The sequence below is a fragment of the Dermacentor variabilis genome, chromosome 1 (genome assembly GCF_050947875.1).
Source record: "Dermacentor variabilis isolate Ectoservices chromosome 1, ASM5094787v1, whole genome shotgun sequence".
Classification (NCBI taxonomy): domain Eukaryota; kingdom Metazoa; phylum Arthropoda; class Arachnida; order Ixodida; family Ixodidae; genus Dermacentor; species Dermacentor variabilis.
Genome location: NC_134568.1, coordinates 130,275,700 through 130,301,888, shown reverse-complemented (window position 1 = coordinate 130,301,888; position 26,189 = coordinate 130,275,700). Strand labels below are relative to the sequence as shown.

Below are 26,189 nucleotides of genomic sequence, written 5' to 3'. Positions count from 1 at the left end.
AACAATGTGTTCGACATTTCTTGTTAGTCACACTGTTAGTGTGTTAGACGTTTCTTTTCTGGCTTTTTTGTTTAAGCATTACCTAATGCAAGCATTTATATTTACTTTGTTTTTACACCATATTATCAGTCAAGCGAAAAGGGGCAGTCATCGCCAACAAACGGGGACAACCACTCCTCTGTTCCTTTTTATAAGAAAAAAAAAGCAACAACAACAAAAAACAAGCGAACAGAAAGACATGCGGTCGCAAATGGTTACAGCACGCCTCCAGAATTCCACAAGGCATTAATTCATTATATCTCAAATATGTGTTATATACACATTAATTGGTCAAAAGTGGGTGGACAAGGGAAGCCTCATTTCATAGCCAACCTTTCTACAATAGGACTTGTATTTGCTTGTGTTCGTCACGCAGAAGAGAATCCTTCTTGTGTAAACATTGGCTCCGGGTTATACCTTCCTTTGTTCGCCCTTTGTTGATCGATGTAAGGTCTACATCTTACGGTGACCCATTGGTATCGTTCACATGTTTACCTTAGGTTGCGTTAGGTTGCGTTAGCACTTCTTATATTTTAGAAAATGAAAAGCCTATCAATTGCAGATATCCATGAGAGAGAAACTGGTAGCCGTTGTCGTGTTTAAATGCAACCTGTTGAGCAAGTGGTCGCACACATATCTCACTGAACTTGATCTCCAAAGTATCGCTGAATCTGGGGCCGGAGATGCCCACCAAACAGTAGGCTAGAAGTGAGCAACAATAGCCGAACACCTTAAACATCAGCCTTTGAGCCAACGTCTCGACAAAGGGACTTGTCTTTGTCAGGACAAAGACAAGTGTACCCTCATCGGAACGTTGACTCCAGCGTGAGACAACCCTTCTTCGATCACCGCTGTTTCCTTCAATTGTTCATCGTGCTATGAACTTCTGCCGTGTTTATGACGCTAGAGTACTTGCGATAAGAAAAGGCATGGCGGATCAATCGTAATAGCGAAGTTATCATTAACGAAGACGGCCGGCTATCGCCAAGCAATTGAAAAAGAAAGAAAGAAGAGCGGCTCACAATTTTCTGGCCACTGACAAATCACTACTTACTTACGCAGTGTACTCGCTTCTGGCGATTTCTTTCGCGAAAGCAGAGTGATTTTTTTTCTATTAAGGAGAGATCAATCATCTTCATACTAGGCAATAGGGATGACATCAGGAACTTGTGCGGTGACACCGCACATAGCGGTAGGTTATAGGAAGGTATCCAGGCTTGGGAAGCGTTTAGTTAATCGACGTGTAAAGAGGATATAAATAGTTCGCTCTTAGATGGCGATTAACCTCTCGAGAAACGAGCGCTTGACGACCACTGCGCTCTGTTCGTCAGCGAGTCGTTCCCTCCCATCAGACTCGACTACCCGATCGCCGGGCGGTTCACGTTTCGCTGCATTGAGCCTACGTCACCCGCTTCCGGGAGACAGGAACACGACGTGGTTCCGCCTCTGGGGGCGTCTCACACGTGGGAGCAGCGGATGAGCACCAGCGACAAGCGGGAGTCGGTCGCCGGCCGTGCTTTCTGTGGGCGCCATGTGGGCAGGCAGAGTGTGTCACCGGCGTTTCTTGACCGGCGATCCAGGTGCGCGACGGCTGTGTCCCGTGCGGCTCGCTCTGGTGACATGACCTGTGGCAGGAATGTCGCGAGCCGCTGCTGCATAACGGCACGCCTGAGAGACGTGAGCGTTTTCGACGTCGGACGCGAGGGAATAATATCGCAAGAGTGCGCAAAGGCAGAACGGCGATGATGGCTGCGTATATATATATATATATATATATATATATATATATATATATATATATATATATATATATATATATATATATATATATATATATATCGCTTGATTAAAGAAATTATGTGCCTGAAGACGTATACTTGCTGCAATGAGGACGTTTAGGCAGTGCGTGTTATTTCATCGCGTCATTCATTACAGCACAGAGCCGTTAACCAGCCCACCTGTAGAAATATAGCATAGCTGGTTATACACAAAAGGCGGCTGCCATCCTCCTCTTCCGCCTTCCCGAGCGCTTCGCCACAGCCTCTAAATCTTCAGACGCCACAAAGCTGTCACGCGATAGCACGCGCGCCTCAAAGATCTGTAGTAGTTGGCCGGTTCGGCGACAACCTGCCTGGCTCGGCGGCAACGTGAAAGTGGCGAGGCATCGGTGTCCGCGTTGTTACTGCGAGCTGCCATTTTCCCGCGTGAAGCGCGAAGCCAATGCAGTGCGCAGCGGCATTGAGGGGGAGAAAGGATTTGAGCATAAAGCTTTATTTCAGCAGAGTTAATTATTTTGCGAGTAACGCCTGGGGCTGCGGGGGTCGGGCCGCGCGGACTGAGTCATGCGGGTATTTCATATTTCGCGTGTTTTGTTTATAACGCGAAAAAAAAAAATCACGCGAGACATCGCACCCTGAAAACAACTGATTCGGGTGTTTCAAAACACACTTATTACTGTTCTATCGAAATTCGTGCCCTCAATTCAGTAGTAATTAAAAAGTTAGTTAATCAACCTGATCTAATTATCCATAGTTCAATTATGAAAAATGAAAGACCTCCTGACGTGGTACGGCACTGCTGACAAAATGCGATTGCTTGCGTCTCCGTATATTCTATACTTTATTTTTAAGAGCTTGATAATGTTAGCTGGGACAGCTTGTATGCCGAAATATCTGCCTTTGACGAAGATAGGCCCACCCATCGAAACGTAGGCCAGCGTTTCTCAGGCACCTTATCCCTGTTTGTAACTTTTATGCCAAAATCAGAACATAAGATTTTTTATATGGAACCCCCATATGTTCATATGGGATTATTGGACATTAGACTTGGTTTTTTTCTCGGTAAGCGTACGCGCGTGACTGTTTATAAAAAATTAGGGGGTTTTAAATGCCAAAACCACGATCTGATTAAGAGGCACGTCGTAGTGGGGGACTCCGGAAATTTGTATACCTGGGGTCCTTTAACGCGCACCTAAATCTAAGTACACGGATGTTTTCGCATTTCGCCCCCGTCGAAATGGCGTGACATTGTATTGTGCGAGTATATGATGTGTTTTGTGTGTTTTAACTTCGTAAGTCATGGAATTCACCTGCAGTAACGCGACAGGTGAGCTACCGGGCATAGCTCTCGATATTTAATTAAATAGGTTCTCTCTCTCTTTATTACTATTGGCTACGTTAGTACAGGTTGTGAGCTTTGTGCGTTTCGTTTATTCTGCGTTATAGTATGTCTTTTTTATTATTTGTTCTAGTTTTAATGCTTATACTTTTCTGAATGCTGTCTTTGACTTCCGGAAACGTGAATATGCGAGTTTAGAGACAAAAAAAAAAAATTCGCATAGGATATTATTTCCGTCTATCGCCTTTTTTTTATCTGCTGCGTAAGTTATGCACACCCACGCGTGACGTCACGTGATCAAATTTCAGTACACCATGCGGGAGCTTGGGCTTTCACCGCGCATACAAAAACGTGTCGTGTTTAGGAATACGCGGAAGTGCAAGGCGGGAAGCTGAGTGTCTACGCCGACTATTATTAAGCAAGCAGGAATTGCAATATCGCAGAGAAGATTCGGATTCGTGCGTCGCATCGCGCACGAGTCCGCCCGGAATAGAACCACAGAGACTACGTGGTGGCCTTTAGCTTCCGTGGCGACAAACGGCTGCGTGCTACGGCACTGACAGCTAAGGAAACGAGAGGAACTTCAGAGCGCCAGCTAAGCGCGCAGCTAAATAAACGGAGGGACGAGCACGCGTTTGGCCAGGAATGCGATCATCAGGACCGTGACAGCGCTCTTTGGGGATGCGCGAAAATCCCACACCGATTGACTCAGATGTAAATGTTGATGCGTAGACGAAAATAAAAAAAAAAAGAAATGTTGCCCGTGTACTTCGATTCAGGTGCGCATTAAAGAACCCCAGGCGTTCACCGTTAATCAAGAGCCCTTCAGTACGGCGTCTGACATAGCCCCAGTGTTGATTTGGCAATTAAGCCCCACGAATCGCGCGATCGATCAGGGGCCCATGTTTAAAACAGTAGACGCCAAGTCGCTTTTTGTCGTATCACAGTGAACGACAAATTGGACCTGCTTCTAACAAAACTGCACACCTCAAAAAATCTATTTCCTTAACTCTGATTAGGCGGGCCGAACGTTCCTCCACGGCACGCGGCATGCATACGTGAGGTCGGCTCGGGCGCATGCGGTTCACCTCACATACGGCCGAGGGGCAGACAGCATCTCCGGCACGCTGGGCTTCCTTGAAATATCGTGCCGCGCGCTGTCGGGAAGCTCCTGCTTTTGGCCGTGCGGGGCAAAACGCGTCCGGACATTCGGAGGCGCAGATAGTTCGGGAGGGCTTTTGTGTCCTACACGAGGACAGACGTGGCGTCGCGCCCGCCAGCGCCGCCGTTACGTAACGAGCGAGCGCGAGCTTCCCGAGCCGCCGAGAGCGAAATGTTTGACGGTCGAACGAGCTTTTCGTGCGTGCGTTATACACGCACTGCGGCATTGCTGGTGGGTGTTGAAACGCTTGTTTTATTATTATTATTATTGTTCTTTTTTCGCCACCCCTTCGAGCGCCGGTCGAGTCAGACGCGCGACCGCTGCTGCGCTTTTTGGGCCACCTCGTAGTTGCTAACGGCCCTATCTGTCCCAGATCCCGGATGGTAGGAGAGGGTGGTGTTGAAGTCTCTCCCCTCTTGGCGCTGCCAGGCGTCGAAAGCGAGCGTGTCCCTTGAGATCGTAGAAATCGGCCGTTTATCAAGAGCACGGACAGAGACAAGAACTAGACTATCTTTATGTCCGACGAAAATGAAGACACCTGAAGTATATATGGCTAAAGACATACATAGAGAGAGAGAGAGAAAAAAAAATGAGCGCAGCCAGTCTCTACTTTCGCGAGGTGTCTGTTACGATCTCGGAAGTGAGTCGAAAACTCATAATAAGCGTCAGGCGCATACAAAACTGGACTGCAGTCGGTTTGTTGCGTGTGTGAAGTGCTTAGTAGGTGGCCAAGTTAGACGCCGTATATAGCACACACAGGGTGTCCCAGGTAACTTTAGCCAGATTTTAAAGATATGCGAATGCCTCGTATACCTGGGCAGGTCCAAGGTAATGTTGCTTGCCGTCGCTTGGACATACTGAAATAATTTTTTTATTCCGCCTAATTGCATAATTAGTCCTAACTAATTAATCAACTTCTCAAATATTGTAATTAGATTAAAAGTGTCAATGAGAAAATTGTAGAGCGACATCAAAAACTCCCGCTACAACTTTCTGTTGCTCAATACGTGCTGCATAAGTGTTTTTCCTTGCGTGAAAGACGCCCGCAATGCACGCAAAATTGCCGCGCGACTTGCCGCTCGAGGCACTTTGCCTGTATTCGCGCGCTTCTTTCACGCTCGGAAAAAACACTTTTATGTAGCACGTATTGAGCAACAGAAAGTTGTCGCGGGAGTTTTTGATGTCGCTCGACAATTTTCTCATTGACACTTTTCATCTAATTACAATATTTGAGAAGTTGAATAATTAGTTAGGTTAATTATGCAATTAGGTAGAATTCAAAAAAACAATCTGAGTATCAACAAGCGACGGCAAACAAGATTACCTTGGTTCTGTCCAGCTACATGGCATTCGCGTATTTTTAAACTCTGGCTAAAGTTAGCTGGGACACCCTGTGTACTGTATGCACCAAGACTACGCGGCCGACAAGCCACCTGCCTTCAGCGCAGCCTGCTAAGAAAGCGGGCTGCAGTAACTTTGGATCCCTCACTGGCATCGACAATGCTGGATGCCTCACAGCCTTGCTCGTTGCGTTACACCGCGGTCGTATACTTTTGTGCAACAGTACAGAAGCAGAATGAAGACAGCGGAGCCACCACCGCGGTGCCTTTAACGCGTCCACACATGGCGGTGCACGAAGAATAAATGACTCCGGGCGCCCGACTATTCGCGTGACTCACGGCACGGCGTTGAGGGGCCCATTGGTGGTTATTCAGGTAGTATTCGCAGACAGATCCTCCCTGTGCGTGAGACCACTTGCGTGAGACGGCACAGCGTGTTCCTATGATACAACCGCGAGCTAGTTGTGCGCACAATCGCCAGTAGTCCACCTAACCTAGCCGTTCTTGGGCATCATATTTGGGCTTTTCTTCTTATTATTCGGTGAACAGTGGTGCTCTAAGTAAATCAAAACGCAAAAATTGCCACGTTTCGCAATTTTAAGGCTGCCTTAGAATCGCGAAAGGAAAGCGGAGCATTACTTGGACCGCTGAGGAAACGCGAGACGGGGAACAAAAAAAGAATAGGAATACAATCATTGCATTATACCTGCCTAAGACATGGATCTGAGATTGGGCCGGTGGGGCTGAAAGTGAGCTTCCGCTACTCGCTTTGCATGTAACGTTGCAACTATGGGGTTCATGGCAATTTTCTTGTATTTATACTCACGCGACCCTTTATCGCGACTTCAACTGCCATCCGGACTCTCGCGCTGCGAAGCTGCTTTGCTGTGCAGATTGTATTTGTAACATGGGCATCGCTACCTGCAGTGCTTAGTAATTCCTTATCGGATTGAGCGACATCGTTGGCCGCAACACTTAAGGTTGCAGCGAAGCGAAGGAGAACGTTCTCTCTGACTGCCCTTTCTTCGGTGGTCAAAACTCTTTCCTCGCTCGAAACTAAACCGATTAGAACAGGTTGTTCGCGGAGAGAAATGCAGTGCAGGGTACCTCCCAAGTAGAACCGCGTTATAGTGAAGTCCTCGGGACGAGAAAAAAAAATTCACAATATCAGTATCTGTTCTATGACTGCACAGCCGTAGTTCACAGTTTTGCCTTTCTGTTTGCTTGATTCTAGTTCAAAAGAGCGCAAACTTGTTTTATAATGAAACATAGATTACGGATCTCTGGCTTTGTCCATGCGTTTAGTCGCCTGAGCGTGGACTTCGCAAAGCAGTTGCTGCTTCCTTGACAAGACACAGAACTTTCCACTTTCACTTTAACATGATGGGCAGTCAACTGGCACAATCAATTAATGGATCAATCAATGAGTTTATTGACCTGGCACTGACTGGATGGTCAGCTGGGCTAAAAGCCATCACCCGACGTTGATGCTGTAGTATGTTATGACCAACTGGCGGTAGCACAGTAGCTGTGCCATTGCGCTCCCGGATTCTGCAGGCCACGGCGGCCGCATTTCGATAAGGCGAAATGCAAGAAAAACGAAAAAAAAAGAAAAGGAAAAACGCTAGTGTACTTAAATTTATGTGCACGTTCAAGAACCATGGGGGTAAAGATTAATCCAGAGTCCTCCACTACGGCGTGCCTCATTAGCAGACAGTGGTTTCGGCACACGTAAAACCCCGGGATTTAATTAATTTATTAATTTTATAGCACGTAAGCAGCGTGCAGCCTGAAAGAAACGGTTTGTGTTGCCCAAGGCTGCACGACACCTTTTTCCGCGCAAGGGCCAAGGGAAGTGAGTGGCTACTATCTCCGCACTTGTAGACGATGCCCTTGCTTGACAAGTGCACCTTGATAGGAAAGCTGTCGTCGTCAAGAAGTCATAGCTATTGTTCGTGCATTATTTTCCTTTGTTTTTTTTTCTTCTTGCTAATTTCGTTTCCTTCAATGGCACGACTATTCATGTCTTTCCGGATAAACTAAAGAAATGCTTTTTTATATTTTATACATCCGTTCTTTCCCTGTAGCTGTCTTCGCTGGATTCGTGGAAAACATACATGGACGCCCATGGAAGTGTAATCGAGACCGGCGTTTCTCATCACTATAACCATTAGTTCAACATACGGGGTGATCATTTTTTAAGTTTTACGAAATTTTCAAAAATTGCCCAAGGCAGACATAATTCCTCCCCTTGAGCTGGACTATTTGAAGAGGTGGACGTTACTAGCGCGAGGAATCAAAACACACATATAACTAACTAATATAAATTCACTAACGAACTCCTTAATTAAGTACTTTACGGCACATCATGCTATTTACGAATGGTAGCCGATGATCTTGCGAGAAGCATCCATTTGAATTTCCACTACGACACCTGTTTCGATAAATTATTTCCGAAAGTGCGGAACGAAATACATAGGCGCTCCAGATTTCTACTTCGATTCATAAAAGAGCGTTTTGTTAAAAAAGAAATAAGTGGAAGAAGAGTGCATTTTTACGACGAGTTTAAGGGCACATATCTCAAAACTGGTGTCATTCTGCGAGTTCATTCCAAGTGAATACGCCTTGCAAACTCACTGGCTTCAATTCGTATATTGTCCGCCTTTCTGAATAATCTGGCTCAAGGACTAGAAATATGTTATCTACAACACTCAATTTTTGAAAATTTTGTAAAACTTCAAAATGATCCCACCGTATACAGTTCACTGTAGATAGGTTCTGCTATATTATTATTATTATTATTATTATTATTATTATTATTATTATTATTATTATTATTATTATTATTATTATTATTATTATTATTATTATTATTATTATTATTATTATTATTATTATTATTATTATTATTATTTGAGGCACTGTACCCGATCAGGAAAGAGGTCTAGTTCCGGCTCGGATACAGGGCATCGGAATAGTCGGAGCAGACTATTTTCGAATATCATCAGGTATATCAGGTCTATATTAATCATGTGCCCTCCACTACAGTGTCTCCCATAGCCCCAGTGTCGCTTTAGGACGTTGAACCACATGAGTCTGTCAATCTAGATCTAAGCTACAGAACGAACAAAGGTTTTATTTCATTCTGTTCAGTGAGGCCCGGTGGCTCAATCGTTACGGGGGTTCCACTGATGAACACGAAGTAGCCCAATTGGGGTGGAATGTGAGAGTTCTCGTGTGTTGTAATTTTTGTGAGCATTAAATGGGCCTAAAACAAGCGTGAAGGAGGAATTTTATTTACAGAAAGCGCTCAGAGCACGTGGTCGCATACATTTGTATGTAAAGAATACTGCCGCGGGGCATGTAATCGGAAGCTTGAAGTAAAAAAAGAAAAAAAGAATAAGCGTTCGGTGGACTGGCTGTGGGGTGACACGAGTTGTATTTCAACATTTTTAGGCCAAGCGTCAGCTTCGCTGTCTGCGTCTGTAGCAAACGTTTATGGAGTCGACTTTCGTCTTCTGGCGAAGGAAGCAATATAACTAACAGACACTCGCGTCTTTGTTTGCTTTGACCCCGGAAGCATTTCTGCATGTTGTGCGGTTGTGTTTTTAACAGTTCCCCGTGGGGTGGCATCTCTCCCATCCTGCGTTGTTGGCAGCTGTTTTAGGTAGGCGACCCTATAGAAGAATGCGGCAGCAAACACCCTGTTCCCCTGAGGAACTTGAAAAAGGGTGAAACACCCCTTGGTTAGATAATTTTTTTCTCTATTTATTAAGGGGGTGGGGGGCATCCTGGATAAAGCATGCGCCGCACTTCGAGTTGAAATCAAGTTTTTCCCGTTCAGAGTCCCTTTAGGACTATTCTGAAACGCAGGAGGGATTAGCGGATGAATAGGAAAATTCACCGGATAGGTGGATGGATTGATGGACGTACGGACGGACGCACGAATCAATCAATCAATCAATCTGGATGAATGATTTTAAATGATACGGATGGCTCTTCGGGCTTACGTGGTCGTAAGAGAAGGCGGAAGGTTTCATTTCATGATATACATGCATAAACGACGGAGAACGCACATACTGATATTCTGGAAAAGTTCCTTGCGACCTTGGCGTCGTAGCGGGATCTAAACATGCAAAAGCGAGGCTTTAATTACTGCAGGTCAACGTGCGTTTCTGCGCGGGGCTAGCCGTCCGCATGCGCAGCTTTACACACAGTCCCCCTCAGTTGACCGATAAGCGAAAGCGCAAATTACGAGCCCCTCTACCGGAGCCTCTATAGTTCATTGTCCAACAACTTGCGCGTCGTTGGTGCCCTATAGCGCGCACCGGTGTCGTTAGCTTCGCTAATAGTTCGAACCGCTCTTCCAGCAGCGAACATCTAGCTGTAGTCCACGAAGTTGCAGGTTAGTAAGAGTTACCGAGAGAAAAACTCGCGTTGATTAGCATCTCTGTCCTTGGACGCGCGTAAGACATAAAACGTTATTTCCTTCTCGAGCCCGATGGCGCGCATGCATGCCGGAAAATGCGAACAATATGGACTGGCGCGTCGAGGCTGTAGCTTAAAACTTGACGCGTTCATTATTCACCTCCACTTGAAACGTGAGCGAAAGAAAAGAAAGAAAGAAGCGCGTGTCTCGCTTAAAAATTCTCGCCGCTCATTTTTGTTGTGACGTAGGACACGACTCTCGCGGGCGGCCAGCCGGCCGGCGTGGAGCCGAAGGCGCACGAAATGCCACGCGGCCCTCGAGCGATGGCGCTGTCCGCTGATTCATGCGATCTACCGCAGCTCGCGGCCGAGCCATTTCTTTCGCTTTCTTCGTTGTTTGTCCGTCTTGTACGTTTCCTTTTTTTTTTTCTCGTTCTCGTCCGTACACCTCCGACTCCGCGTGTATACGTAAACTTTAACGCGGAGCGGCCGAGCTGCGCGCCGTGCCTTTGGCCCATTCAATCGCCGAGACGGTAATCTGCCCTAGATCCAGCGGCTGATTTCGTTTATCCCGTGAGGCCTACCGTTGTTTAGTTTTCTGCTCTCTCTCTCTTTTATATCTCCGCGCACTGTCCTCGCCACACACTTTCTAATGACTGCCGAAGTCCCGCGGGCGCAGTTAGACCAGCGGAGGCCGTTTAATTGGTCATTGCGCAACAAACGACAGTTCCAGCACGACCGCGCGAGCCTTGAACCGCACTCAGTTCCTTTTCTTCTCTTTCTGCTTGGTTTTCTTTTTTTTCCGGCGCACGTTCACGTACATTCCGGCCCTGCCCCAACGCACTGAGGCACGCTTTTATCATAACGAAAAACCTAGGCTCACTCGCCGCCACTGTGCGAAAGCACATATCGCTATAAGCTTGAGATTCCGAATGGCGGCTACCGACTGCAAGGGCGTAATACCTGATGCCTAGGGACCACGTGTGTACATGGATTCTTATGGACCACATACAACATAATAAGAATGTGTGTTAGTGTGTGTGTGTGTGGTTGTTTTTATGTCACTGCCTTTCTTTCATCCCTCATCAGCTCACCCGGAGCAGCATGCCAGGCCTGCCGCTTGGCTAACGTCTCCAGATATCATTACACTCTTCCTCCCAGAATATGCTATCTCGTCAATGTAATAATAATAATAATAATAATAATAATAATAATAATAATAATAATAATAATAATAATAATAATAATAATAATACCATGAGTGCTATCTTCAATGGAAGAGACAGACACTAGATCACCGACAACAGACATTTGTTCAAAACCACGTCATGAGATATATCTTTAACTATTGCAGTTATAACTGAAGCATAACACAGCGAAAATCTGACGCCAACGTCATTACCCTGTCATCTCGCCGTAAAGTAGTTAGACTTTGCCTTTTCCACAAGTTTCACCATTCCCCATCTAGACTATTCTGTCATTTCACCGGCTCGTCGTACGTCAGCCCGCATCAGCCATCAATGTGCTGTCTAATCTCTTTCAACCCGAACATCTGCACACTTGGCGTCATTCTTTGCCAAGACATCAAGGGACGGGAATGAAATGCCCCCTGCAACAGTGGCCCTCTTTCACTCACCTTGTTTCAAGTAATTGTTATCATCATGATATGGCCTGAAGCCCACCGGTAATGGACACCCCTTTATAGGGACCCTTGAGGCATTGGAAATAAATAAATAAATAAATAAATAAATGTGCTCTCCGATACAGAAATGGTATCACTATCTCTTTTGATAAAACGGAAGATCTTAATCACAGTTGAGGTGCCCATGGCTCGAAGATTCACGAAAAAAAAAAGACAGATTGACCTGCATGTCGGCACGTTCAGGAGGTAAAGGATCGTTTCGTCTACAGAAGGATTTACATGTGCATTATTATTATTGTTTTTCGTGTTTTACAGCGACATTTCTCAAGCGCTGTATGTAGAGGAGCATGCCGATTGGAGCAATGTGAAAAAGGGCGTTGAGGACGCGGGAACGGAATAAAATGGCAAATATACTAAGTAGGGCTGTAGAAGAGAAGAAAGGTAATGCTCCAACGAAGTATGCTGGACACGAAAAATGCTGGGCGCGCCGGATAATATTCCTTACCGGAACAAACGAGATGTCTCAGTGGCATGGTCAAACTCATCTCTGGCAATGTTCTATAGTTCAAACTTGCATCAAACACGTTGCCTCTGTCAAATCCGCTTGTACAGTTTAATATTATACGAAGTTGGAAAGTGATAAGATGTCTGACAAAAAAAAAAAAAGAAGGCTCCAGAATGAGCTTTTGGTGCGACTTTGACGTTGCAATCAGTGCGGGCTACAGAGCGTTTTTCCATAATGTTAAGGGCGAGCTGGTAAGAAATGAACAGGGACACACACCAGGTACTAAACGTACTGTTATATTTTAACGGTGATACTTACAGCAAGAAAGCTCACGCCCGCTTAGATCTTCTTGTTCCGGATAACTTCTTACACGGCCTTCCTGCCGACTCTCATATCGCGCGCACGCGCTATCACTCGATCCAGGATACGAAACAGCCGAAAAACCTGCTCCGTACCCCGCATTATCATGACCGATGATACACTTTAGAGACACAACCTGCTAATTACGCGCCCTTCAAGGTGGTTTCTGTGCGATGGCTTCAGGCCTGCATCAGGGTGGTGACCCCGGCAAATCTTCTTAATGCTCAATTACAGCGAAAATGCCTGGGGGTCGTTGAGGCACACCTCGAACAGCGAACAGTTGGGTGGTGGTACCTATCTCTTTTTTTCTTCTTTTTTGGTACTAGTCCGATACGCTACTGAGCGTCCATTATATATTAGAAAAAATAACAAGAAACTCGAAGGATAGCCACAGACCTACACACGACGCAGAACATTACCTTCAACGCCTTCCTTACTTAGAGTCATTAGCACACCGCAGCCTGGCGACATGCTGTAGTTCACTTAAATTTGGATTAAACACTTAGTTAAGCTTGGTCCCATAGTTATACTTCTACAAGACCAAGGTAATATTTGCGTTCTTATATATATATATATATATATATATATATATATATATATATATATATATATATATATATATATATATATATATATATATATATATATATATATATAGAGAGAGAGAGAGAGAGAGAGAGAGAGAAAATAATTTCAGCTCCCCTTTAGAAATTTCTGGGGCTGTGAACTAAGTTTTTGTGACAACAGCAAGCTCCTATTTCGGCCACTGACATCCTCTGAAGTATAGCAGACACTTACGTGGCAGGTACCCACTCCTGCGAATTCGCCAGTAATTGGGTACTACAAATGAAATTAGTGCACATTACTGCAGCTGAAAGTGCTCGAAATTTCGTTTGTGGGGCCGTCCATAACGCCACCCCCTCATCCTTACCCTCACTGTATGGCAGAGAAACACAAAACGCGCTCACCACGTCCACTTTGGAGCTCGAACTCATGCCCTCAAGGCAACGCGAGATCAGGAGCTGCACGCGGTTGCCACAGCGCTATATATATATATTTTGCTCCGAAGTTAACAGGTGATACCTTAGCAAAACGGTGTTCCTTTAATAAATAATAATGGTTGTCACTCGGAAAGCACACGTCCTACTATATATATATATATATATATATATATATATATATATATATATATATATATATATATATATATATATTTTCGTGCATCGTATTTATTGCAGCGAGTTAACATCGCATGCATTCATTACACAGGCAAAAGAGATTACACGCGTCGCGCAGCGTTGGCGCTAGGTAATTTGCGCGGGGTGTTGCGCACCGCGCAGGCTCCGAGAGTGGTTGAGACTGTGAAAGCATTTAGGAATTCATAGCAGGCAATGCTACAGCGGACGAAGACGACGCTATATGAATGAAAAATGAGTTGCTTTTGCCACAAAATTTTGCTACGCGGTTCATTTCTAGAGTATAGGCCGAGCAGCGCGCAACATGCACGTACACAAATAAAGGACGCGTAAAGCTGGACAGCCGCAGGACTGCGCCCGTCATGTTTTACGCGCCTTTGTTTTGTACGTGTTTTTTTTGCCTTTATTCGCTTCAGTACACTACCTGATGTGGCCTCCGAAATACACGCCCAGACTTCGAGAGCCTGTGTGGCGAAAGAAACGCAGCGCAAATTGCCAAGCGCGAATGTTGCACCACGGATGAGCGGTTACAGTGCACGGTTAACGCACGTCCGACTCCCATCCGTACACTGCCTCAGTAGCACGCGTTTGACACTAGTGGCGGTGGTGGGCAGAGGCTCGCTTCATTTCGGCTTCATTTCGGCTACGCAGCAGGCACTTTTCACCAGAAACTCCCTGTTTTATAGAGAGCAGTCATTGGCACGAAGACATCGTAAGACGTCGTAACGTAAAGCGAGAAAAGTTGGTGCCTCAAGCTCCTGCTTCGGAACGCCGCCATTGATGCTAAACGTCTCCCCTACCGGTCGTGGTTGATCAGTGGCTATGCTGTCGGGCTGCTGAGGACGAGGTCGCGGGATCGAATACCGGCCACGGCAGCCTCATTTCGATGTGGGTGAAAACACCCGTGTAGTTAGATTTAGGTGCACGTTAAAGAACCCCAGGTGGTCGAAATTTCCGGAGTCCTCCTCTACGGCGTGCCCCGTAAGCAGAAATTGGTTTTGGCACTCAAAACACCGTAATTTTTTAAACGGGTTATTCACGAATGTTCAATGCGGTGCAAAGGAACTACCAGAATTTTCTTTTATTGGAAGAAGGTAGCAAGAACTACAACATCAGATATACATACATATATATATATATATATATATATATATATATATATATATATATATATATATATATATATATATGTGTGTGTGTGTGTGTGTGTGTGTGTGTGCATGTGTGTGTGTGTGTGTCAAAGTCGCTTTGCGTCGCGCTACCTTTCGTGCGGCTTCTCATTGGGAGCCTAAAGACAGCGTGCAAAAGCGAGTAATTACACATCGATCCGTCGGATTTTGCTAGCCGCAGTGCCCTTCAAACTTGCTGCAATAGAACCAACCCAACTTCTGTCTTGAGAAGGTTGCCACATCGAAATGGCAGGATGTCGATTATGTTGGTTGGTAGCTACATTCTAGGACGCATTCTCGTCAGCCACTACCCTATCGTGACGCTGCAATTCGGGATCGCACGCAAGCACGGATCGTTCGTGATACCGATACGCATCCCACGAGGGAGAGTTGCTATCACGAACTGCCGCGTGTGGCGATTTGTTGATCGGTACCGCCGCTGGCTAATGTAATCGAAGTTTTGTCTGCTGCTTTGGCTAGTAGCTGTACGAGAGAATCCCGCTCGCTGTATTTGCTCGAGAGCTTTAGCTGCTGTCCAAGCACGCACACCGCACTTTACCGGGAGTTACAGCGTCAATGATTGTCTCTTATAGATGCAAAATAGAACTAAATGAAAGGTACAACAGCACTCAACTCATTTTGTAAATATGGTTGCGAATATAGACTTCTCTGAGTAACTGTTATTTCCACATCGAGCTGTACTTGTGCCTGTAAACGGCGTGCAGACCTTGGTCAAACATTTCGTGGCTTTTCGCCTGTATGCCTACAACATGAGTATCGTGTTTGCCTGATCTTGGAAATAAAAGTGACTGACTTTATGATGTCTTGTTATTGCTTTTAGAGTGAGAAAATAAACGGCACGTTGATAGCATCGTAAGACCAAATGTCAATTAAAAAGTGAGTTAAGCAGTCCTGATTGTTTAACCATGTATCTATATACTGCACGATGTGACCTGAAGGGCGCAAGCTGATTGCAAACAACGTTGAGTTAGTTTATGCCGCGCAGACTGCACGACCGTTGCTCTTAAAGGCCTGTGTCATCTGAAATATGTGTCAAAATTTTGCTATGTTTATTTCAGGGGTATGCACGCAATATGAATAAACCAGGAGAATCGAGGTGAATGTGAACGCGTTTGCGGTGATGTTTCCTAAGTGCGTGTGCATCATTCACACAGATACTTCCTTAATCCTCGAGGCTCATGATCCAGTGACATCGCTCTTCGGGAATTCTGCCCTGCGCACGTTCGCCAAACGCTTTACAGCGCCCCTATTTTAGATTAACCCTGCGTATCTGCTGATGAATTTGAAGGGGAAGGTAAATTGCGAAATTACTGTCATTGTCACTTTAGAGAACATTTACCCAGCAAGAGGAGGAGAGAGAGAGAGAGAGCGAGAGTTGAAATTCAAGAGAAAGTGTAAACACTGGGCATGGTGTGACCACGTTGCGTTAGCAAAGAGACTCGTCGCGCGGAGGAGGGTTTCCGCAAGCATTTATGCAGCAACGGTAACGCTGCCGGAAATACCCAGAATAGCTCGCAAGGAATCACGGAGATTTGTGCTCGCGTTTCCAGGTAGCTCTGTACGCACGCTGATGGACGCGTGGTGACACGATTTCGTGTGCCAGAAAGAGGCTAAGCAAGGGTTGGTCCAAAGCTGAACGACGAATTATGAACCGCACCACCGCTGACTGCCATTCGAGCACGACGTTACCGCTATTACTGAGATTTCGCAGTTGACACACGTGTCCTTATCAAGTGACGTCCATCACCTTTGCTCGAACAGCAGCCTTAGCATAGTTAGCCACATTTTATCTATTTATTAAATTCGCCAAAATACTAAGCGTTCGGCGACGTTCGCAGCTTGTTAGTGACGCAATAAGTTTACTGCTTGTCCCTCTAAAAAATAAACAAGGAAAATAAGACTAAGGAAATCACGCATCCGGGCGTTGACAAATGATGGTCACGCAAATTGCGCGCTAAGTTACACTAGAATACGTTGTCCTCGTCGTGAAGGCATCATAGCGGGGAGAAAAAAAAAACGGCGCGCAGTTCTTGTACGTGCGTCGGTCGTGATTCACCGATCCTCCGAAACGCCGAGCGACCTCCGGAGGTCGGACGCAGTTTCGACACGACGGCGCATTGCGTGCCAATAGGCGCAGTGCACTGCCGAGCAGGTCCGCACAGGCGTTATTGGAAGCGATCGGCGAGCCCCTGTGCCGACGCACGGCTTGCCCTTCCGCTGGCACAGCTGCACAAGGACGCCATCCCTCCTGGCTGATGGCCAGTTACCGGCGACGCATGAATAAAACACGCGCCTCACTGGCGGAATTCTTGCTCATTTCCTTCTCTCTATCGTTGATTCTTTTTTTTTTCTCCGCCTTGTGTGGCATTGTACGGAAGGCGTTATCGGTGCACGCTTTTGTTGTCTACGTCTCGCGAGCCAACACAGACAAGACCTGTGTGAACAAAGAAGTTTCACGCAGATGCCATACAACCGCATAGCTGCGGCATGTTGTAATGTCAAATTTAGTGATATAGTCGATGGAACACGCGGACGAACAAAAGATACGCCTACTAAACAAAGCGTACGATTAGTACGATTTGACAGCGAACTGATAAACTACGAGAGCTAGCCTGTGCTGTATAGAGCCACCCTTCAGTCACAAATTGCTCCTGTGAAAAGGTCTTGGGAGTAAAGGGGGACGAGCGAATAATAGCCAACACATCGTTCAAGGCGCTGAGAGCTAGTTGCACAGTAGAAGACTGCTAAAATGATTATATCCCGAGTTTCTTGCCTCCCAATCAGCGGTGTGAGGCAATTCGGCCTTATGTTTGCGGTTGGCAGGCACACAGCGTGATCGGGTGCATGCTATGCGATAATCGCATGCGGCGCTGCATACATCTGCATAACGAGCTTGTACGATAACGGGCCGTGGTCTCAGACGTAGGTTCTGCTGTTACGTTATAGGGCGTGCATAAGAGTTCGTTCGTCCGGACAAATCGGCCACCGCTAGAGCGAAGCGTGAAGTTATGACCAGAAGGGTTATTAATGCGGAATAATGGGACAGAGCTGAAGCTTGCGTTGGATTGAATAGTCGTTCAAGACAGGCGTGTCGTTCGCTTGTTGCATTGTGTCATTAGCCTTATGGCGTTCTGCTGCTCAGCACGAGTTCGCGGGATCGCATAGTTGTAGCGGCAAGGTCGCATTGCAGAGAGAATAAAAAAAAAGCGAAAATGGGGAAGCGGAGGGAGAAAAAAAAAGGGGGGGCGGTAGAAGACAACGTTAATGTACGTTTGTATAGGTAGATGCATGCTAAGGAATCACATGTGGTCAACCTTAATCGGGCGTCACTTATAGCCCACAAGTCGGTTCGGTGACGTTCAACGGCATGAATAATCTCCAAGCACCATGCTAGTATTACCCACCATCAGTGTTAAAGCCGCTATTTGGAAGTAACTTGACTAACAGTGTAGGTTTGACTACTTAGTTCCTGTGTAGATTAATTAATTTGCTAAAGGCAGAAAGGCAAGTGTTTACATCTCTAGAGACCATACTCAATTTCCAAGTGATGCTTACTGAAATCAATCATTCGGTTGAAATCAACGGTGTTGTCTTCGTCAGGAGCGCTATGCATTGGCTGGCTGCCTTCCCTTATATCTCGCTCGCTTTCATGGCTGGTAAGCACCGACAGCATCCGTTGTGCACTATAGTATAGTGTACGACCTGCTAAGTGAGTACGAATCAATGATCTTGATAGCTGCGCGATTTGGATGTGTGAACACGAAAGGCTGCCACCGCATGGCAGTCTTCCGTGACGGAAAAGTGCTGCAGCATATCGCTGCAGTGTTATTGCGCACTCGCTTTGAGCAGATCCAAATTGGCTCAGGGTTGCGAAAACTGAATGTCGTGCGCTAGCCGTTCCCGTGATAGTATACACAAGCGTGCAATGAAACACAAAGAAGCGAAGGGCTGACAAGGTCAGTAATTTTAACATTCAGCCTTTCACCTCTTGGACCAATGCTGTAGCGACGGAATTTCTCGGTCACAATGAGAAACGTAAACGGAACGGCCTATATACGCGTACTTGTGAGAATTTTCAACCGATAGAACAGAGGTACGCCACTCAGCTGGGTCAGCTCAGCAAGGGCACTGCCTCCAGTTCTTTCCGGCCAGTGTTCATTACACAGGGCTGCAAGAGCACCTCCTCAGAAAAGACTAGTCCCAAACACTCCGTTCGTTGGTTTCAGCAAACCAAACAGAGAACTAATGCTTTTCATACTTACGCAGTGGTCATAGAATCTCATATACCGACCATAGCACATTACCAAACTCCTAGAACATGCGCACCAACTGGCGTAGGACCAGCCATATTTGTAGCAAATCCGTCTACCGTAACCGCGCTCAAAGTCGCTGAAAACGCACAACTGGGGTTATTAGTCACACCTCGCTTCAAACAGCAAAAGTAAAAAACGGGCGGTACTTACACCTGAGCGCCCAAGCGTCTTGCCGACGAAATCCCTGGTACACTTTCCACAAGTGGTTGACGCAGTCAGCGGAAACGTTGGTGTCGGAAAGAAACCGCGTTGTTAAGGGCAGGATCTGTGTCATGAACTGGTTAATAACGGCGTTCAAATCAGGCTCGTAATCCCTGACCGTGGTGATCTCTGGTGGCATCTGAGTCGTCGTATCGCCAGCCGCATCCAAGTCTTCCATTTCTCTCATACCGCTTGCTGCCGAACCTTCGGCTCCGCTTAACGTCGTCGTAATTTCGCTTGAAGTCGTGGAATCAGACTCCACGGTACTTTCGGCATTCGTCGAGACCTCCTCAGAAGTGGTCGAAGACTCAATCGTCGATGTTTCTGTAGTTGTTGTTTCTGTTGTGTCTTCAGCGGTCGTGGACTGTGTTGTCGTCGATTGTGTAGTCAATTCTGTAGTCGTAGATTCGGTAGTGGTGGACTCCGTGGTTGTCGACTCCGTCGTAGTTGATTCCGTTGTAGTGGATTCTGTAGTTGAAGAGTCCGTTGTGGTGGTTGAGGAAGTAGTCGATTCGACAGCCGTCACGGAGAGCGAAGATGCCGCTCCCTGGTAAGCTGCGATTTGGTTGTCTCCGCTGAATTCGGGTTCGATTTCTGACTTCACTGTGACATCGGAACCGTCTTTGACCGCCGTCGTAACGTCGGGATTTTCAGTAGTGCTTCTCACGGAGGTAGTAGAGTCCGCGAGTGATGTCGTACTCTCGACGTCGGTAGCCGCATCAGCTGTCAGCGTTGTGCCGCCTTCTGTAGAAGTGAATGACACAGTGGACGTCACGGAAGGTACTGCTGTTATGGTGACTCTAGTGGTGGTACTTGTAGCAGCGGCAGTAGTTGTCAACGTGGGCGGCACAGAAGACGCTGAAGCGTGCGTGGTAGACGCCTGAGTAGTTGGCACCACGCTAACGTTTGTCAAATTAGCAGTAGCTTGCGGCATTGGCTCACCACTACTTTTGGTCACAGCGTTTTCTTCTGCCGCAGCAGTGGCACTCGCTGCCTTGGCGGTGGTCGGCGTGGAAACTGTCGTCGGCTCGCTCAGTTCCGTTGGGCCTGCTTCAGCGTCTTCGAAGTCGTCCGTGGAATCATAGTCGTCGTCTTCGTCATCGTCATTGCTTCCCTCCGCCGGTGTCGTAGAGCCGCCGGTCGGTGCTTTCAAGTCGGTGCTGGGCTGTTCGTCGGCGGCGTCGTCGTAATCCTCGAGCTCGACGCCACTGGTGACCGGCCTGTCCTGGACGTCGTTCTTTCCGTCATCGTCCGTCGGGGCTGCCCGCAGCTTTGCGGCGGTCGAAGCCGGCAGTGCCGTGGTGGTGCGCGCGCTCTCAAACTTGGCGGGCTGCTTGGTGGCAGCAGCCTCGGCCGCCAGCGGGCCCCGAGCGGCGACGCAGAGGAGAGCAACGACGAGTAGCAGCATCGCGGCCGACGGCCATCCCATGACGGAAGAGCGTGCACTACGCGGCGGAGCCTGCTCAGCGTTTGCAATTGACGCCGGTCTGCATCGGTTTTCGTGGCGCGCTGCTGGTAGGCAGCCTAGGCAAGGCTGGCCGCCGTTACCCCCGCGGGGAGAGTCGGCCTAAATTCCGTAAGGCCGCTTTCTCCCTCCCTCCTTTCGCCCTCTTGCTGCTCGATTTCGCACCGGATGACTGAGATGCCCGGGCGCGATTAAGAAAAAAGAGGGAACGACTTTCTCTCGTCGCCGCAGAGACACCTCTCTTCTTCTCTAAGTGGAAAGGAGCGAGGAGGGGACTCCGCTGTGTGTGTCGTTGAACGAGTCAAAGCGCTGCTGCTGTTCGTCTTGCAAGGGCATGACGGGGCGATTTGAGACGCGGGTCAACGCGCTGTCTCACGAGCCGCTACGCTTCCGAGAATGCCTGGAGTGACACGCCGTGGTTTTTTGCTGCGCACCTCAGGGAGCTTCGGGTCGCCCGGTGTTCTAGCGGGAAAGCGCCCGTTTCGCGGTCGCGAGGCGCACGCGCTTGCGATGGGCTCTCGTGACAGAGCGTTGACAGCGAGTGCAGCCCGTGTTAATTCGTGACCCGAGCTTCTGCTGCTTTCAGTGAGCCGCCGACATGAAGTCATGTTTCCCTTGCTCAGAAAGAAACTAAGGCCCGCTCTTGTTTTTCTCGGAGTGCCACCCGTTATACATTTTTCTTTCATTCCCGCTTGCTCTCTCTGGCCTCAGCATCACGGCGGCCCTTTCCTCTTGTTGCGAGATGTAGGCGGCACAGTTTCGAAAATGTCGAGCATTTCGCCGGCGCGTGGGCAAGACTTGTGTCAACAGCCGGTATGCTGACGCCTCGGGAGAGTGCGGTCTGTTGGGATCAAGAGAACAAAAGGCGACAGCCTTCAGTTCGCGACGCGGGTGTCTCGATCTGCGCCGCCCCGGGAGACGAAATGTGCAGCTGCCGTGCTCGCCTCGGATGAAGGTCTGATTACCAGATCTGCTAGAACGGTCCGGGTTTTCCGTGCTATTATAACGGCTCCCGCGTAGGGTGCGTAGCGACGTAAGACGCCTTCTGTACCTCTGTTTACAGATAATTCGTACTTCTTAATTCCGCAGCGCGCCTTTTGGAGGACAGATAATAAAGATATTATCCGAGACCTTGTCACTCGATTTTACCTTGTGCTGACTGGACACTTTCGAAAGCGCGAGAATCAAATGAGTAGTCATGCAAACATAAGTACAGCGCGTTACGTTTCACGCCTCGGGCGAACAACCGGTGTACGTGAGGCGCCATACGAGAATGGCAGAGGGAGAAAAGGTTTGTTTGCGAATTTCACTTGTGGTACATTGGAGTGTAGGTCCCGTAATTTCATCTAAGGCGACACACCGGGCAAAACCGAAGGAGCTCCGGAATGTGGTGAGTGTCCCGCGGACTTGTGATGAAGACCACACCATGGCCAGTACACCGCCAAGCGCTTGCGCAGATCCACTTAGTAATGTAGAAAGAACGGTCGCGTCGCGTTCACCATCAAAGTTCCAACAACGGCAAAATATGTGTCGGGGGGCACCGTCCATGCTCCTTCAGTCGAGTGGTCGCCAATAGCTGTCAGAGCTGGCGTGTCCCTGCGATTCGTGAGCAGACTTAATTGCGGTAATGTCGGAAGCGCATGGCCCCACTTTTGGACGTAAACTGTGCCGCAGCTATCATCATCACCTTCGTCATACCTTCCTACCCGCTCTCTGTCATTCGCCCAAACCCTTTCCCGATCATGCGGTAGCAGGAATCGTTCAGGCCTCCACCTTTCTCTCATAAGGTTCCTCGCTCTCTATCTCTTTCATCGGAATGCTGGAAGGAGAGTAAGCGTATTCACGGTTATAGTCATGCTATTTTTGTACTTTTATTCGCGCTTATGGCGCACATACCAAGTTGTTCGGCAGGGAAGCCGGCACGGCAGATACCGTTACACATAGAATACGTATGACTAAATGGCAGCCAATCTCCCCACTTCTTTATTTGAACCAAAGATTAGAGACCCTGTCAGAGACAAACTGAAAAAATGAGACTATGTTACCGCCAGTTGTGAGATGTACACGCCGTAGTGAGCAACACGCGAGAGAGCAAGGTAGCAAGATTAGCCGGAAAAGCGCCCGTTCGCGAAAATAAAATTTTGGGAACTGCATAGCTTGCAAACTCCTAAAAGCTCCTGCAAAAAAATGCCCAATTAGCACTATAGAATGTAGTAGGAAAAAGCTACTTTATGCGGGTAGCATAGTTTCGGTTTCTTTCTCGCGCTTTCACGCAACGCTACGTTCGGAGTTGTGGCGCTGTTTCCTGTATATTAATGCTGCGATATCATGAGGTCACACGGACTTCAAAGCCACTACTAGTATTACGAAGAAGGCACCTAAATTTCACGTTTACGGAGTCGGGATTTACAGAGTCGGTTAGGTAGATGCCGCTTTAGCGGCCGCAGACCAATGAATAATGACACGTCATTACTGCGAATTTGTTGTATACTTCGCCATTACGGACTCTGGGTCAGCCGCTGTGATGCTGTTTAGGTGGAAGCTAAGCGCCGGTTCTTGCGTAGTACACATTGCCATCGGCTATGGATGACTGAACAAGGCGTGCTTTCCGTAGTGCCTAGGCGCAATCCTCAGATTTCTCCCTCGCAAATCTCACATGCACACAAGTGTCGTCCCCCGTGGTGGTCCGCCGCCAAGGTTTGTGAGTGGTGGCGCTGGCTAACACTCCCAAGGTTAGTTCTAGTTGTAAAACATAAGTACCCAATAAAATGGATGGGGAAACCGCGTCGCGGTAGCTCACTTGGTTGGAGCATCGCACACGTAATGAGAAGACGTGAGATCGTTCCCCACCTGCGGCAAGTTGTTTTTTCATCCACTTTCATTTCCTTGACTTTATAATTTCTTTATTTCAATTAGCTACAAATAATCTCCCCTATGCTGTCCTTGGTGTCATTGTTTGTTGGCTTTTTATGATTTGACTATAGGATGATTTGGTATAGAATTATGGCTGGGCAATAATGCCCAGCAATAATACTATACCAGGTGTTTCTACGAATATTTTAAGTAATATTTACAAATAGCTGTTTTGAAATAAAAGGACGGTTCCTTCGGAGACATGCCGTCAGTGGTGGCGACCACAGGGTGACGGGTGATACAGGGTCATTAGTCGCTAATTAAAAAATGTGAATTAATTAACTTTCAAACGATAAGTTTCATCGAATTCATCGTAACTGGGAAATTGAAGCGATCTCTCCTAACAAGCCATATGAGCCTTTGGATCTGGAAAAATGCGATTACTCGCGCAAATGTGGTACGGAGAATCAGAGCACGCGAAACCGAAACTATGAGGCTGCCGCCGCGCACATCGAGGCGACATTCTGCTTACGTCACCCAGCAGTTTGCAGCCATCGCGCTGCGACAGTGGGATCATCGCTATCGCAGCTTAACTGAACAAATAACATACCTACATTAATTAACGTTGTAATTATTCACGTTACAGCGCATATATTTCAATCTACGAGTTGTAGCCGGTCAGTTCGCAAGGCATATCCACTCGGAACGAACGCTCAAGACTACACCAGTTTCGAAATATTAATTTTCGAATTGCCCAACAAAATGCATTTGCGTTCCAGTTACTTTCGTGCTTCAATACATAAAACAGGGTTTGCTTAAAGAAGTAAGTGGAACAACAGTGCATTTTTACCGCAAGTATGACGGCGCATGTCCCTAAACCAGTGTCATCTTCGAAATTCGTTTCAAGTCGATATGCCCTGCAAACTCACATACTCGTTTGACTTGGTCACACGTATTATTCCATTCCTTGACATGCCAGTCATTATTTTTGCCAGCTCACTATTCCACATGCTTTTCCTCTACCGTTCCACATTTAGCAGCATGAATGGAGCACAATGCGTTAGGGCTCACTCAGTTACGTTTCCGACAGCTGATCCCACAGTAACAGGGCAGAAGCGATAATGGTTTGGCATTCGTGTGCTTTCGCTTGAGGCAACGTGCGGCGCTCTATCGAAAGCGCCATCTCGTTCCTCTAGAGCAAACTGCTCCACGAAAAGCGTGTGTATCTTTCTAACCGTACGGTCCACGCGCCTTAATTAGGTATCGCTGTTCAGAGGAAAAAAAAGTTGGCAGTTACTTTAGCATACGCTAAAGAGGATGAAGGCGAAAGCCTGCCCGCTCACGAGACATTAATTACATTACTTGACATTTTCATTTCATTGCATTCTTACTTCCTATTACTTATTTCCCCCCACCAAATATCGTGGGTTTGAGTGCCTTAATTAACTCTACCTTCGAATAACTTCTCCCTACTTAACATTAAAGGTCGTGTGTTCGAGTGCCTTAATTAACTCTATCAGACTCACGGACCCTTAATTAATTTCGCCTTGATTAACAGCAAATGTCGTGGGTTCCACTCTCGTCCTCCACAATATGTTAATTGGAATCCAATTTGCAGGTACTGCCAATTCGCCCATATCTCCAAGTGGGTTCGACTGCCACCAAAGGCCGTGGGTTCGAGTGCCTTAATTAACTGTGCTTTAATTCAATTCGCCCTAATTAACACAAATGCTAGGGGGTTCGGCTCTCGATCTTCACCATGTCAATTGGAATCTAACTTGGAAGTACTGCCAATTCGCCCACATCTCCAAGTGGGTTCGACTCCCATAAAAGGTCGTGGGCTCGAGTGCCTTAATTAACTGTGCCTTAATTCACTTCGCCTTAATTAACACCAAAGTTAGCGAGTTCGACTCTAGACCTCCACGATGTCAATTGGAATCCAACTTGGAGATACGGCCGGTTCGCCCATATCTCCAAGTCGGTTACACTTCCACCACAAGTCGACGGTTCGACTCCCACCAAAGGTCGTGGGTACTAGTGCATTAATTAAGTATATCGTAATTAACTTAATTAAACTTGCCTTAATTCAACCCACAGGTCATGCGTTCGATTCGAACCAATGGTACAGTGTTCGATTCCCAACAGAGGTCGTGGGTTCGAGTGCCTTAATTTATCTTATTTAACTGCGCCTTAATTAGCACCACAGGTCGTGCTGATGCTCCTTCTTCGCCTCGGCTTCATGCTTTCCAATAAAGGAATTGATGGCCTAATTCGCTCTAATTAGGACCAAAGGTCGTGGGCTCGACTCCCACCAAAGGTCGAGGGTTTGACTCCCGCGAATTGTCGTGGGTCTTAATTAAATTTGCCTTAATTACCAC

General features: G+C 47.2%; 1 protein-coding gene across 1 annotated transcript in view; it reads right to left on the bottom strand.

The window, feature by feature from the left end:
• The window catches only part of LOC142584663 (nose resistant to fluoxetine protein 6-like), an 82,791-nt gene extending 61,743 nt beyond the window's left edge, over positions 1–21,048 (bottom strand). The window contains exon 1 of the mRNA XM_075694814.1: positions 19,443–21,048. Within this exon, the coding sequence (XP_075550929.1) occupies positions 19,443–20,922 (1,480 nt within the window). The 5' untranslated portion in view covers positions 20,923–21,048. The remainder of the gene's footprint in view (positions 1–19,442) is intronic.
• Positions 21,049–26,189: the final 5,141 nt, after the last annotated feature.